The 16,533-nt window shown below is 46.7% G+C and overlaps 1 protein-coding gene and 1 long non-coding RNA gene across 2 annotated transcripts in view; one reads left to right on the top strand and one right to left on the bottom strand.

Moving 5' to 3' along the window:
• Positions 1-141: 141 nt before the first annotated feature.
• LOC124266139 (mitotic spindle assembly checkpoint protein MAD1-like) overlaps positions 142-16,533 on the bottom strand; it is a 31,362-nt gene continuing 14,970 nt past the window's right edge. Inside the window, exons 7-18 of the mRNA XM_046700949.1 lie at positions 15,233-15,314; positions 13,633-13,763; positions 13,219-13,333; positions 12,935-12,996; positions 11,817-11,903; positions 11,026-11,170; positions 10,548-10,742; positions 10,110-10,189; positions 8,566-8,656; positions 3,409-3,631; positions 2,159-2,349; positions 142-875 (exon numbers count right to left, since the gene is read on the bottom strand). Of these exons, the coding sequence (XP_046556905.1) occupies positions 717-875; positions 2,159-2,349; positions 3,409-3,631; positions 8,566-8,656; positions 10,110-10,189; positions 10,548-10,742; positions 11,026-11,170; positions 11,817-11,903; positions 12,935-12,996; positions 13,219-13,333; positions 13,633-13,763; positions 15,233-15,314 (1,561 nt within the window). The 3' untranslated portion in view covers positions 142-716. The remainder of the gene's footprint in view (positions 876-2,158; positions 2,350-3,408; positions 3,632-8,565; positions 8,657-10,109; positions 10,190-10,547; positions 10,743-11,025; positions 11,171-11,816; positions 11,904-12,934; positions 12,997-13,218; positions 13,334-13,632; positions 13,764-15,232; positions 15,315-16,533) is intronic.
• On the top strand, positions 882-1,980 carry LOC124266136. Its single transcript, XR_006895640.1, has 3 exons — positions 882-1,312; positions 1,389-1,461; positions 1,644-1,980. It is a non-coding gene; the product is annotated as an uncharacterized LOC124266136 (long non-coding RNA).

Raw genomic sequence — 16,533 nt, 5'->3', positions numbered from 1 at the left:
TGACCTCAGTAATCTGCCAGGTTCTCAGTTCTCGTAAACCGTCATTTGGACCTCAATAATCTGCCAGGTTCTCTGTAAACCGTCATCTGGACCTCAATAATCTGCCAGGTTCTCAAGCTGGTTGAAAAGAATGAGAACAAATTACATGTGTGATCTTTATTATCTTCCTAAAAAAACAACATATCAGTATCAACAGTTACTGTACACGATAACAACTGTCGTTTCCAATGGTTACAAAGGCAGGATTCCACGTGCACATCTCCATCCATCTCTTCATGTTCACTGATCATATATACTGATGACCTACAAGCAGTTAGTCACCTTCCAGACAGTCGCATATTTAGTGAATTTCCAACACTCAGCAGACTTGGTATCTGCAGCATTAGAATTACATCACAGGGCCTAGATTTTCGAAGCTCTCTTAGCACTAAGAGAGTCGTAAGTCAACGTTAATGTATGGCACTTACGACTATCTTAGCGCTAAGAGAGCTTCGAAAATCTAGGCCCTGCATTCCAGCAGCAGCAAAAGCAGCGTTACATCACTGTGTACTGCATTCCATCATCATCATCATCAGTGTTCATTGCAAGGAGAGGCATCTCTGTCACCAGAGGTCACTTGACATTAAAACCCTCACTTGAGAGGTGCACACCTTGACATTAAAACCCTTTTCAGAGGTGCACACCTTGACATTAAAACCCTCACTTGAGAGGTACACTCAATCTGCACACATGGTTCGACTACTGAACAGTTGCAGTGTGACGCTACTGAGGAATGCCGGGATACTGTCCTGTTTAGCAAGGTAAAGGTCAATGAGATCCTGCACCGTCTCGGAGAAAGCCGTTTGGAGCATCTGTGTCTCACCCGAGGAGCTATGCTGTGAAGGAAACATCTTCGTGTTAATGTCCTCCTCAGTCTGGCCTAGCTACCATATTACATATATACTTGTCTTTTTCAATATCAACAGAAATCAAAATCACTACTGAATTGTTTACTAACTAACAAATCTATTTACTGTTAATTCCCAAATTATAAATATTTACACTGAATTGATGCATACTAATCCATAGAAGCTGAAGAACAACCAATTTCTAACATGCTTATAGTTAATGTATCTTCGCCATGACATTATCTATAGTTATCGTAACACAGCAGGTGTTCTTTAACTTCTGACTTTTTGTAGCATAGACATAATGTATAATACTGAGCTAACTTACATTCCCTACGCTACAATGTATTCCCTCAGCTATATCCACATGATACAGACCTGTTCCTCGTAGACATTAACAAACATAAACAACACAGCAACAACAGGTGCCCCTAGAGCTGCCCTCTACTCCCAGCAACATCAGGTGCCCCTAGAGCTGCCCTCTACTCCCAGCAACAACAGGTGCCCCTAGAGCTGCCCTCTACTCCCAGCAACAGGTGCCCCTAGAGCTGCCCTCTACTCACAGCAACAAGAGGTGCCCCTTGAGCTGCCCTCTCTACTCACAGCAACAAGAGGTGCCCCTAGAGCTGCCCTCTACTCCCAGCAACAACAACCCCTAGGCTGCCCTCTCACTCACAGCAACAACAGGTGCCCCTTGAGCTACCCTCTACAACAACAGGTGCCCCTAGAGCTGCCCTCTACTCCCAGCAACATCAGGTGCCCCTAGAGCTGCCCTCTACTCCCAGCAACAACAGGTGCCCCTAGAGCTGCCCTCTACTCCCAGCAACAGGTGCCCCTAGAGCTGCCCTCTACTCACAGCAACAAGAGGTGCCCCTTGAGCTGCCCTCTACTCACAGCAACAAGAGGTGCCCCTAGAGCTGCCCTCTACTCCCAGCAACAACAGGTGCCCCTAGAGCTGCCCTCTACTCACAGCAACAACAGGTGCCCCTTGAGCTACCCTCTACTCACAACAACAGGTGCCCCTAGAGCTGCCCTCTACTCCCAGCAACAACAGGTGCCCCTAGAGCTGCCTTCTACTCACAGCAACAACAGGTGCCCCCTGAGCTGCCCTCTACTCACAGCAACAACAGGTGCCCCTAGAGCTGCCCTCTACTCACAGCAACAACAGGTGCCCCTTGAGCTGCCCTCTACTCACAGCAACAACAGGTGCCCCTAGAGCTGCCCTCTACTCACAGCAACAACAGGTGCCCCTAGAGCTGCCCTCTACTCACAGCAAACAGCAGGTAGTCTTGTGGGGAATCGGCATACATGTTTGTGAGTCGGTACTGACTGGCACAGGGGATGTCAATCTTGTAGCCTGTCAGCTGGTAGCACACCTCACGGAACTCCTGGCTCGTCTTTTTGAATGCCTCCATCAGTCGCTTGTTGCGCAGCTCTTCCCGGGTCAGCTGGCTCTTCAGCTCTGAGGGACAGGAGGTTGAAAACATTGTCTGAAACATCTTGACCTCCCAATACTATGCCAAAGGTCCCATCTGGAACAATACACTATCTGTCATTTCCCTAATATGACACAATGCCTCACCTGACACAATACACCATCTGACATAATGCCTCACCTAACACAATACACTATCTGATACAATGTATCACCTCACCTAACACAATGCCTCAACTGACTATATCTGATACAATGCCTCATCACCTGACACCTCAATGACACTATCTGACACAATGCCTCAACTGACACAATACACAAAGCATCACTATATCTGACACAATGCCTCAATACACTATCTGACACAATACACTATCTAACACAAATGCATCACCTGGACATCACCTGACACAATACACTATCTGACACAATGCATCACCTGACACAATGTCATCACCTGACACAATGCCTCACCAAAATACACCATACACTATCTCACCTAACACAATGCACCTCACAATCCACTGACACAATGCCTCACTGACACAATGCCTCACTGACACAATGCCTCACAATACATCTATCATCACCTGACACAATGACATCACCTGACACAATAATACACTATCTGACACAATGCACACAATGCATCACCTGACACAATGCCAATCACCTACACACATCACCTGACATGCCTCACACACAATATATCTGACACAATGAATCACCTAACACAATACACTATCTGACACGATGTCTCATCTGACACAGTACACTATCTGATATAATCTCCCATCTGAAACAATCAACCATCTGACATTTCCCTCTTCACACAATCGACCATATATCACAATCCACTATCTGATAGCATGGAACATCTGACCCAATCCACCACCTGACACCATTAACCATCCGACATAATCCACCACCTGACACTAACCATCCACCACCTGACACCAACTATCCAACACCATAGACTATCCGACATAATCCACCACCTGACACTAACCATCCACCACCTTACACCAACTATCCAACACCATAGACTATCCGACACAATCCTCCACCTGAAACAATCATTCTGACCTTCCACCTCCTTTCCGGCATCTGGTTCCTGTAGTTTCTTCTCCACCTTCTGAGTCAGGTCATCCACCGAGCCTCCAGATTCCTCTAGCAACTTCAGCCTCTGTTTCAGTTTGTCATTTTCATCATGCAACCTTTTCAGCTCCTCTTCTCTGTGTCTCTGAGCTATCTCAGCAGGGTTCATAGTGAAGTGGACCACCTTCGTCTTGGACGGATCATAATCACCCTGCAAATAAACAGCACACAATGTGATAGTGACAGCAGTATTCCCTCCTGACCTCATCACACCAATACTCGACCAAGACCAGCATGGACAGCCAAAAGGTTGGGGGCAATTTCTGAACCTTCTCAAAGTCACCGACCGACTCACACGGGTAGGCTGGTTCCTCTGTTCTACTGGAGACTCTGCAACACTCACCTACAGGTTCCTCTGTTCTACTGGAGACTCTCCAACACTCACCTCTGTTCTACTGGAGACTCTCCAACACTCACCTACAGTTCCTCTGTTCTACTGGAGACTCTTCAACACTCACCTCTGTTCTGCTGGAGACTCTCCAACACCCACCTGCAGGCTCCTCTGTTGTACTGGAGATTCATCAACACTCACCTCTGTTCTGCTGGAGACTCTCCAACACTCACCTACAGGCTCCTCTGTTCTACTGGAGACTCTCCAACACTCACCTACAGGCTCCTCTGTTGTACTGGAGATTCATCAACACTCACCTCTGTTCTGCTGGAGACTCTCCAACACTCACCTACAGGCACCTCTGTTCTACTGGACACTCTCCAACACTCACCTACAGGCTCCTCTGTTCTACTGGAGACTCTCCAACACTCACCTGCAGGTTCCTCTGTTCTACTGGAGACTCTCCAACACTCACCTCTGTTCTGCTGGAGACTCTCCAACACTCACCTACAGGCTCCTCTGTTCTACTGGAGACTCTCCAACACTCACCTACAGGCTCCTCTGTTCTACTGGAGACTCTCCAACACTCACCTACAGGCTCCTCTGTTCTACTGGACACTCTCCAACACTCACCTGGAGGCTCCTCTGCTCCACTGGACACTCTCCAACACTCACCTACAGGTTCCTCTGTTCTACTGGAGACTCTCCAACACTCACCTACAGGTTCCTCTGTTCTACTGGAGACTCTCCAACACTCACCTACAGGTTCCTCTGTTCTACTGGAGACTCTCCAACACTCACCTACAGGCTCCTCTGTTCTACTGGAGACTCTCCAACACTCACCTACAGGCTCCTCTGTTCTACTGAGACTTCTCCAACACCTCACCTGCAGGTTCCTCTGTTCTACTGGAGACTCTCCAACACTCACCTACAGGCTCCTCTGTTCTACTGGAGACTCTCCAACACTCACCTACAGGCTCCTCTGTTCTACTGGAGACTCTCCAACACTCACCTACAGGTTCCTCTGTTCTACTGGAGACTCTCCAACACTCACCTACAAGTTCCTCTGTTCTACTGGAGACTCTCCAACACTCACCTACAGGCTCCTCTGCTCCACTGGAGACTCTCCAACACTCACCTACAGGCTCCTCTGTTCTACTGGAGACTCTCCAACACTCACCTACAGGCTCCTCTGCTCCACTGGAGACTCTCCAACACTCACCTACAGGCTCCTCTGTTCTACTGGAGACTCTCCAACACTCACCTGCAGGCTCCTCTGCTCCACTGGAGACTCTCCAACACTCACCTACAGGCTCCTCTGTTCTACTGGAGACTCTGCAACACTCACCTACAGGTTCCTCTGTTCTACTGGAGACTCTCCAACACTCACCTACAGGCTCCTCTGTTCTACTGGACACTCTCCAACACTCACCTACAGGCTCCTCTGCTCCACTGGAGACTCTCCAACACCTCACCTGCAGGCTCCTCTGTTCTACTGGAGACTCTCCAACACTCACCTACAGGCTCCTCTCTGTTCTACTGGAGACTCTCCAACACCTCACCTACAGGCTCCTCTCTGTTCTACTGGAGACTCTCCAACACTCACCTGCAGGTTCTTTCTGTTCTACTGGAGACTCTCCAACACTCACCTGGAGGCTCCTCTGTTCTCCTACTGGAGACTCTCCAACACTCACCTGGGAGGCTCCTCTGCTCCACTGGAGACTCTCCAAACACTCACCTACAGGTTCCTTTCTGTTCTACTGGAGACTCTCCAACACTCACCTACAGGCTCCTCTGTTCTACTGGAGACTCTCCAACACTCACCTACAGGCTCCTCTGTGCTCCACTGGAGACTCTCCAACACTCACCTACAAGTTCCTCTGTTCTACTGGAGACTCTCCAACACTCACCTACAGGTTCCTCTGTTCTACTGGACACTTCTCCAACACTCACACCTACAGGTTCCTCTGTTCTACTGGGAGACTCTCCAACACCTCACCCTACAGGTTCCTTTCTGTTCTACTGAGACTCTCCCCAACACCTCACCTACAGGCTCCTCTGTTCTACTGAGACTCTCCAACACTCACCTGCAGGTTCCTCTGTTCTACTGAGACTCTCCAACACTCACCTACAGGCTCCTCTGTCACTCTACTGGAGACTCTCCAACACTCACCTACAGGCTCCTCTCTGTTCTACTGAGACTCTCCAACACTCACCTACAGGCTCCTCTGTTCTACTGGAGACTCTCCAACACTCACCTACAGGCTCCTCTGCTCCACTGGAGACTCTCCAACACTCACCTGCAGGTTCCTCTGTTCTACTGGAGACTCTCCAACACTCACCTACAGGCTCCTCTGTTCTACTGGAGACTCTCCAACACTCACCTACAGGTTCCTCTGTTCTACTGGAGACTCTCCAACACTCACCTACAGGCTCTCCTCTGCCCACTGGAGACTCTCCAACACTCACCTACAGGCTCCTCTGCTCCACTGGAGACTCTCCAACACTCACCTACAGGTTCCTCTGCTCCACTGGAGACTCTCCAACACTCACCTACAGGCTCCTCTGCTCCACTGGAGACTCTCCAACACTCACCCTACAGGCTCTCTGTTCTACTGGAGACTCTCCAACACCTCACCTACAGGTTCCTCTGTTCTACTGGAGACTCTCCAACACTCACCTACAGGCTCCTCTGCTCCACTGGAGACTCTCCAACACTCACCTACAGGCTCCTCTGCTCCACTGGAGACTCTCCAACACTCACCTACAGGCTCCTCTGCTCCACTGGAGACTCTCCAACACTCACCTGCAGGTTCCTCTGTTCTACTGGAGACTCTCCAACACTCACCTACAGGCTCCTCTGTTCTACTGGAGACTCTCCAACACTCACCTACAGGCTCCTCTGTTCTACTGGAGACTCTCCAACACTCACCTACAAGTTCCTCTGTTCTACTGGACACTCTCCAACACTCACCTGGAGGTTCCTCTGTTCTACTGGAGACTCTCCAACACTCACCTACAAGTTCCTCTGTTCTACTGGACACTCTCCAACACTCACCTGGAGGTTCCTCTGTTCTACTGGAGACTCTCCAACACTCACCTGGAGGCTCCTCTGTTCTACTGGACACTCTCCAACACTCACCTACAAGTTCCTCTGTTCTACTGGACACTCTCCAACACTCACCTGGAGACTCCTCTGTTCTACTGGACACTCTCCAACACTCACCTACAGGCTCCTCTGTTCTACTGGAGACTCTCCAACACTCACCTACAAGTTCCTCTGTTCTACTGGACACTCTCCAACACTCACCTGGAGGTTCCTCTGTTCTACTGGAGACTCTCCAACACTCACCTGGAGGTTCCTCTGTTCTACTGGACACTCTCCAACACTCACCTACAGGTTCCTCTGTTCTACTGGACACTCTCCAACACTCACCTGGAGGTTCCTCTGTTCTACTGGACACTCTCCAACACTCACCTACAGGTTCCTCTGTTCTACTGGACACTCTCCAACACTCACCTGGAGGTTCCTCTGTTCTACTGGAGACTCTCCAACACCTCACCTACAGGTTCCTCTGTTCTACTGGGACACTCTCCAACACTCACCTGGAGGTTCCTCTGTTCTACTGGAGACTCTCCAACACTCACCTACAGGTTCCTCTGTTCTACTGGACACTCTCCAACACTCACCTACAAGTTCCTCTGTTCTACTGGAGACTCTGCAACACTCACCTACAGGTTCCTCTGTTCTACTGGAGACTCTCCAACACTCACCTGGAGGTTCCTCTGTTCTACTGGAGACTCTCCAACACTCACCTACAGGTTCCTCTGTTCTACTGGACACTCTCCAACACTCACCTGGAGGTTCCTCTGTTCTACTGGAGACTCTCCAACACTCACCTACAGGTTCCTCTGTTCTACTGGAGACTCTCCAACACTCACCTACAGGCTCCTCTGTTCTACTGGAGACTCTCCAACACTCACCTACAGGTTCCTCTGTTCTACTGGACACTCTCCAACACTCACCTACAAGTTCCTCTGTTCTACTGGAGACTCTGCAACACTCACCTACAGGTTCCTCTGTTCTACTGGAGACTCTTCAACACTCACCTACAGGTTCCTCTGTTCTACTGGAGACTCTTCAACACTCACCTCTGTTCTACTGGAGACTCTCCAACACTCACCTACAAGTTCCTCTGTTCTACTGGAGACTCTGCAACACTCACCTACAGGTTCCTCTGTTCTACTGGAGACTCTTCAACACTCACCTCTGTTCTGCTGGAGACTCTCCAACACTCACCTGGAGGTTCCTCTGTTCTACTGGAGACTCTCCAACACTCACCTACAAGTTCCTCTGTTCTACTGGAGACTCTCCAACACTCACCTCTGTTCTACTGGAGACTCTCCAACACTCACCTACAAGTTCCTCTGTTCTACTGGAGACTCTTCAACACTCACCTCTGTTCTGCTGGAGACTCTCCAACACTCACCTACAAGTTCCTCTGTTCTGCTGGAGACTCTTCAACACTCACCTCTGTTCTGCTGGAGACTCTTCAACACTCACCTCTGTTCTACTGGACACTCTCCAACACTCACCTGGAGGTTCCTCTGTTCTACTGGAGACTCTCCAACACTCACCTACAGGTTCCTCTGTTCTACTGGAGACTCTTCAACACTCACCTCTGTTCTACTGGAGACTCTCCAACACTCACCTACAGGTTCCTCTGTTCTACTGGACACTCTCCAACACTCACCTGGAGGTTCCTCTGTTCTATCCGCGCCTCCAGGAGGTTGACCTGTTTGTTCCTCTTCTCCAATTCCAACTCCAGCTCAATGATTCTCTCTCTGCAGAGAAACAACAGAATACAGATGATGCATCAAAAACTGAGATGGTGTGATGCAATGAAGAAGAGAAAGCTGTCATGGACTCCTATCTGGTCTAGCAACTGTTGACACCAAACGAGTGAATATGAGTCTGATGCCTTGTTATCATATGCTTCATGTCATTATTCAAGCCTGGACCGTAACCATGCAACAATCAATGTGGTCTCAACAAAATGACAAACACTGATATGCATGTTGTCAAGGCACAATGACATGCAATCCATGTTGTCAAGGCACAATGATATACAATCCATGTTGTCAAGGCACAATGACATACAATCCATGTTGTCAGGGAATAATGACATACAATCCATGTTGTCAAAGCACAATGACTTGCAATCCATGTTGTCAAGGCACAATGACATACAATCCATGTTGTCAGGGCACAATGACATGCAATCCATGTTGTCAAGGCACAATGACATGCAATCCATGTTGTCAGGGAACAATGCCATACAATCCATGTTGTCAAGGCACAATGACATGCAATCCATGTTGTCAAGGCACAATGATATACAATCCATGTTGTCAAGGCACAATGACATACAATCCATGTTGTCAAGGCATAATGACATACAATCCATGTTGTCAGGGCACAATGACATACAATCCATGTTGTCAAGGCATAATGACATTACAATCCATGTTGTCAAGGCACAATGAGATACATTCCATGTTGTCAAGGCACAATGATATACAATCCATGTTGTCAAGGCACAATGACATACAATCCATGTTGTCAAGGCACAATGATATACAATCCATGTTGTCAAGGCACAATGATATACAATCCATGTTGTCAAGGCACAATGACATACAATCCATGTTGTCAAGGCACAATGATATACAATCCATGTTGTCAAGGCACAATGATATACAATCCATGTTGTCAAGGCACAATGACACAACTCATTAGCCACAGTACAGTAATAGGGCTGGCTATTAGTATGTATCATTGAGATCAATAATCGATACTGATCGTTTATCAACATACTACAGGGAAATAACTTCAAAAAAGGCAAAAAAGCAAACATAAGTCCTAAATAAACATGTATTACGTCACTGGTGAGAGGAGACATTGCACATGATGCACAAATCACATTCTGAACATAATTTAGAATCATTACATGAATTGTGATGAACTTTGTGTATTGTGCATTTCATCACAATATTTCATTAAAATATTATTGATAACACAAATTTCATCCAGATAATTTTTTAATTATCTTTAATTATTAAATAAATATTTCAAATTAAGTATCCTGTATAGTTCTCTTCAAGTATCTTTTACCCTGAACTGTACAATGATACACAACTATACAACCTATCCTCGTTAATTTATATAAATGGATAGCCTCAGAAACTTGGGACCTCTTCCACATCTCTGCACATACAGAAGATTTACAAGACTTACTTCAGTTCCTGTATAGTTCTCTGGTCACTCTTTGTTGACTGTTCTGCCTTCTCCCCTTTATTGGTGGTCAGTGTCTCCAGCTGTCAGGGGCAGAAATAATGATAAAATCATTCCCAAATTTCAATCTGGTGTGTAATGTAATGAAAACATGAGAGAATTGAGTTAGTCATGATTCATCCAGAGTCGAAGTGTGAACACAGACATATGCCCCATTCTTTAACAGCGTTGAAGCACAAACGCACAATCACAACCTATACTTTAACAGATTCACAGTGCAAACACACCCACATCCTCCATTCTTCAACAGTCTAAGTGCTGAGACAATCACAGTTCCTTCTCATTAACTAAGATTTAATCGTAGCACAAAGACTGCTAGTGGAATGGGGTGTCAACACTCCACTCACAAACGACACCTTCAGCACTTTCGTCAGCACCCACCTCTAGACACTTGGACTTGGTCTGTGACACCTCGTGGGCAGTGCGTCCAAGCTCCGCCTCCAGGGACTCTGTCTGAACGCGGTAGTCATGGAGGAGTTGCTCCAGCTGTTGGACACGGCTCGCCTGCAGTGCACCAACGTTCACCGTCACTTCACTTTCATACGAATCCAGGATTCGCTTGTAGCCCTCGCGTTCCTGGCAAAAACAAATAACATTTGGCTCCCTCCATCAACTCAGAGTCAACCAAATACAGAATAGTTGGATACAAAAGTTCCCTGATACAAAAATACAACATTTGAAATCAAGAGACTAAATGTTAATAGTTTACGCATGAAGTTAATATCAACTTATAAATAGGAACATCTAATTATGAATAGATTACCACATGGAGAGGCGTTTTACTCACAAACAGTGCTGATGTGATAGCTGTGTTTGCATCTGTTCGATATCACTTTGAACTAACTCTTGTAATTCCTACCTTGCTGACCAACAACAGTTTCCGCTGGAGCCTCTTTATGAGATCCTGCTGATGTTGCGACCCAGTCTTCCCAGCACTCGCCTCCTGGACCAGGGCCTGGTACTTGCAGTTTTTTTCCCGCAGTTCTGCCTGAAGGGAGTTGAACCTGTACAGCAACAGACTTGGATAACTAAACTTTGAAACCAATGTCTAAAAGGCTGATTTGAACGTTGATGCAATACACATCCATGGATCTCCCCTGTACTGAAGCTTGTGTGCTGCTTCACACTTAGTTTACACCTATGTGACTGCAGTAACCATCCATACTGTGCTGTATAACACAGGTGAGACATGTACAAGTCGGCTTTAATATCAGTCAATACTGCAACGTGAGTCTATACTGTAACATCAGTCAATACAGCAATGTGAGTCAATACTACAATGTGAGTTGATATTACGTGAGTCAACACAGCAATGTGAGTCAACACAGCAATGTTAGTCAATACTGCAATGTGAGTCAATACAGCAATGTTAGTCAATACTACAATGTGAGTCAATACAGCAATGTGAGTCAATACAGCAATGTGAGTCAACACAGCAATGTGAGTCAATACTGCAATGTGAGTCAATACAGTTATGTGAGTAATTATAGCACTTGGAGTCCATACAGCAATGTGAGTCAATACAGCATTTGCTCTGTTACCCCAAATGTCATTTCTATCTATCAAAAATCAGTGTTTAAGCAAATATTTGAGATTTACACAAACTGTGCTCTGCAAATCAGTGGCTGAACAAGTGACCCTGCTACACACCTGGACTGTAGTTTGCCATACTCAACCGTCGCCAGCATCTGGGCACTCTGCAGCTCCGCCACCTGGAGGGACAACTCTGTCGGCGACCTGGTCAACACAGCAACATTCAGTGGAAGCACCTTCTACAAAATAATACTGATCCGTTTCAAACACTTGTCACCCTGTGTCTGTGTACAACACAGCTACGGCTGTCTGTGTCTGTGTACAACACAGCTAGGGCTGTCTGTGTATGTGTACAACACAGCTAGGGCTGTCTGTGTATGTGTACAACACAGCTAGGGCTGTCTGTGTACAGCTAGGGCTGTCTGTGTGTACAACACAGCTAGGGCTGTCTGTGTCTGTGTACAACACAGCTACGGCTGTCTGTGTCTGTGTACAACACAGCTAGGGCTGTCTGTGTATGTGTACAACACAGCTAGGGCTGTCTGTGTACAACACAGTTAGGGCTGTCTGTGTCTGTGTGCAACACAGCTAGGGCTGTCTGTGTCAGTGTGCAACACAGCTACGGCTGTCTGTGTCTGTGTACAACACAGCTACGGCTGTCTGTGTCTGTGTACAACACAGCTAGGGCTGTCTGTGTATGTGTACAACACAGCTAGGGCTGTCTGTGTACAACACAGTTAGGGCTGTCTGTGTCTGTGTGCAACACAGCTAGGGCTGTCTGTGTACAACACAGCTAGGGCTGTCTGTGTCTGTGTGCAACACAGCTAGGGCTGTCTGTGTCTGTGTGCAACACAGCTAGGGCTGTCTGTGTCTGTGTGCAACACAGCTAGGGCTGTCTGTGTCTGTGTATGAAGCAGCTAGGGCTCTATGTGTCTGTGTCTGTGTACAACACAGCTAGGGCTGTCTGTGTCTGTGTATGAAGCAGCTAGGGCTCTATGTGTCTGTGTCTGTGTACAACACAGCTAGGGCTGTCTGTGTCTGTGTATGAGGCAGCTAGGGCTCTATGTGTCTGTGTACAACACAGCTAGGGCTGTCTGTGTACAACACAGTTTGGGCTGTCTGTGTCTGTGTACAACACAGTTAGGGCTGTCTGTGTCTGTGTACAACACAGCTAGGACTGTCTATGTCTGTGCATGAAGCAGCGAAGAGTTGTATCTAACTGGTGTATGACTCACAGAGGGTTCCCAAGTCCAGCTGCTGACTTCCCCTGCCATCTCTCAAGGTTGATCTTTAAACTCTGTTCAAGTAGCAAAGTAACTATCAGTGCTCAGTGACTCATAGTGGGATACTTCCAAGACAAATTTCAAGAGCTGTTACATTTGGCAATTAGATATAATTTTCCAAGCTAATACATGTAAAAACATTCTTACCCAACTATGTACAGAGAGATAAGTGTTAGATTCAGAACTGTGTTGCATGGAGGACCATGCACTCAGAGTTAGCCATGATGCTTACCCACCTCATTGTCCAGCTGCAGCTGGGTGTAGTCCACCATCCTGTCCTCAGTCCGCTGCAGTTTCTTGGTCAGACCCTCAATCTGCTCCTCCAGCAGCAGGGTGTTCTTCTCCGTCTCCCTGACCAACACACACTTACAACTGGAAATCCACATCTTTTAGGATATTCAGATAATGTTTGAAATAGATTATGTATAGCCTAACAACATCATTAACAACATCACAACACCTGTCCCCATACAACTCTCCCCATGATACATGTCCGATTTACTGTCACCAAGAAAAGTGTTCCCATAAGAAAAGTCCCCATGGCAAACGTCACCATAACAGGCATCACCAAGACAAGTGTCTCCATGACAGCTGTCCCCATGACAACTGTCTAAATTCTCCATGACAACAGGTGGTCCAACAGCACTTACTTGTAGTACTTGTTATCCTCTTTCAGCTTGTCCAGCTCCCTCTCCAGGTTGGGGAGGTTCTCCAACTGAGTCCTCAGTGCACGAGTGATGGTGACATCTTCCTGGTGCAGACGCTCCTGGTCCTCCAGGTCCTGGAGTAATCACAGACAACCCTGGGAGTTCTCACAGCACAAGTAATATACTACTACACTCACAGACAACCCTGGGAGTTCTCACAGCACAAGTAATATACTACTACACTCACAGACAACCCTGGGAGTTCTCACAGCACAAGTAATATACTACTACACTCACAGACAACCCTGGGAGTTCTCACAGCACAAGTAATATACTACTACACTCACAGACAACCCTGGGAGTTCTCACAGCACAAGTACACTCACAACACAACCCTGGGATACACTCACAGACAACCCTGGGGAGTTCACTAATATACTACTACACTCACAGACAACCCTGGGAGTTCTCACAGCACAAGTAATATACTACTACACTCACAGACAACCCTGGGAGTTCTCACAGCACAAGTAATATACTACTACACCTCATACAGCAGTAGCAGGTAGAGCTCAAGGTATTACTCTTTCAATAGCAAATTATTTAACATTATTTCACATGCCCAAATTTCAGGATTTTCAAATAATTTCATGTGTCAAGAAGCCATCAAACATAATTGGTACTTGTTTTATAAACACATTCTATAATACTAAGAAATTGTCCAAGGGAAAAATTATAACAAGATGATGTTTCGATATTGTGGAATCTGAATCAATACTCAGATACTCAATATTCAGATACAGATACAGACAATCTGAAGTATGTCTGTGACCAAGATGTAGACAATCTGAAGTATGTCTGTGGCCACCCTACATCCTGCAACAGATGTAGACAATCTGAAGTATGTCTGTGGCCACCCTACTTTCAGCAACAGATGTAGACAATCTGAAGTATGTCTGAGGCCACCCTACATCCTGCAACAGATGTAGACAATCTGAAGTATGTCTGTGGCCACCCTACTTCCAGCAACAGATGTAGACAATCAAATGTCTGTGGCCACCCTACAAACAGATGTAGACAATCTGAAGTATGTCTGTGGCCACCCAGATACTTTCAGCAATGTAGAGATGTAGACAATCTGAAGTATGTATGTCTGTGGCCACCCTACTTTCAGCAACAGATGTAGACAATCTGAAGTATGTCTGTGGACCACCCTACTTTCAGCAACAGATGTAGACAATCTGAAGTATGTCTGTGGCCACCCTACATCCTGCAACAGATGTAGACAATCTGAAGTATGTCTGTGGCCACCCTACTTTCAGCAACAGATGTAGACAATCTGAAGTATGTCTGTGGCCACCCTACATCCTGCAACAGATGTAGACAATCTGAAGTATGTCTGTGGCCACCCTACATCCTGCAACAGAAGTAGACAATCTGAAGTATGTCTGTGGCCACCCTACTTTCAGCAACAGATGTAGACAATCTGAAGTATGTCTGTGGCCACCCTACATCCTGCAACAGATGCAGACAATCTGAAGTATGTCTGAGGCCACCCTACTCTCATCGCTTCCCATTCGACTTACAACTGTGACATCCATACCTTTATTTTCTGTTCAGCCTGTACAGCTCGTAGACGGAAATCTTCAAGCTCCTTCAGATGGGCAGTAGTCTCAGCTGATCGTCTGAAATTACACAATGGAGTGGTTGACATGTTTCCCTACTCCAAGAGGTTGACATGCTTGCCCATCATGACAAGAGGTTGACATGCTTGCCCATCATGTCAAGAGGTTGACATGCTTGCCCATCATGTCAAGAGGTTGACATGCTTGCCCATCATGTCAAGATGTTGACATGTTTCCCCATCATGGCAAGATGTTGACATGTTTCCCCATCATGTCAAGAGGTTGACATGTTTCCCCACTCAAACAGGTTGACATGCTTGCCCATCATGTCAAGATGTTGACATGTTTCCCCATCATGTCAAGAGGTTGACATGCTTGCCCATCATGTCAAGAGGTTGACATGCTTGCCCATCATGTCAAGAGGTTGACATGCTTGCCCATCATGTCAAGATGTTGACATGTTTCCCCATCATGTCAAGAGGTTGACATGTTTCCCCATCATGTCAAGATCATGTCAAGTTGACATGTTTCCCCATCATGGCAAGATGTTGACATGTTTCCCCATCATGTCAAGAGGTTGACATGTTTCCCCACTCAAACAGGTTGACATGCTTGCCCATCATGGCAAGATGTTGACATGTTTCCCCATCATGTCAAGAGGTTGACATGTTTCCCCACTCAAACAGGTTGACATGTTTGCCCATCATGTCAAAGAGGTTGACATGCTTGCCCATCATGTCAAGAGGTTGACATGCTTGCCCATCATGTCAAGAGGTTGACATGTTTGCCCATCATGGCAAGATGTTGACATGTTTCCCCATCATGGCAAGATGTTGACATGTTTCCCCATCATGTCAAGAGGTTGACATGTTTCCCCATCATGGCAAGAGGTTGACATGTTTCCCCATCATGTCAAGATGTTGACATGTTTCCCCATCATGGCAAGATGTTGACATGTTTCCCATCATGTCAAGAGGTTGACATGTTTCCCCATCATGTCAAGAGGTTGACATGCTTCCCATCATGACAAGATGTTGACATGTTTCCCCATCATGTCAAGAGGTTGACATGTTTCCCCATCATGTCAAGAGGTTGACATGCTTCCCCATCATGTCAAGAGGTTGACATGTTTCCCCATCATGTCAAGAGGTTGACATGCTTGCCCATCATCTCAAGAGGTTGACATGTTTCCCCATCATGACAAGAGGTTGACATGTTTCCCCATCATGACAAGAGGTTGACATGTTTCCCCATCATGACAAGAGGTTGACATGTTTCC

Source organism: Haliotis rubra, unplaced genomic scaffold (genome assembly GCF_003918875.1).
Source record: "Haliotis rubra isolate DU_JTF1 unplaced genomic scaffold, ASM391887v1 Scf1231, whole genome shotgun sequence".
NCBI lineage: Eukaryota > Metazoa > Mollusca > Gastropoda > Lepetellida > Haliotidae > Haliotis > Haliotis rubra.
Note: the sequence above shows the minus strand (reverse complement) of the source record. Positions and strands in the feature narration are given on the sequence as shown.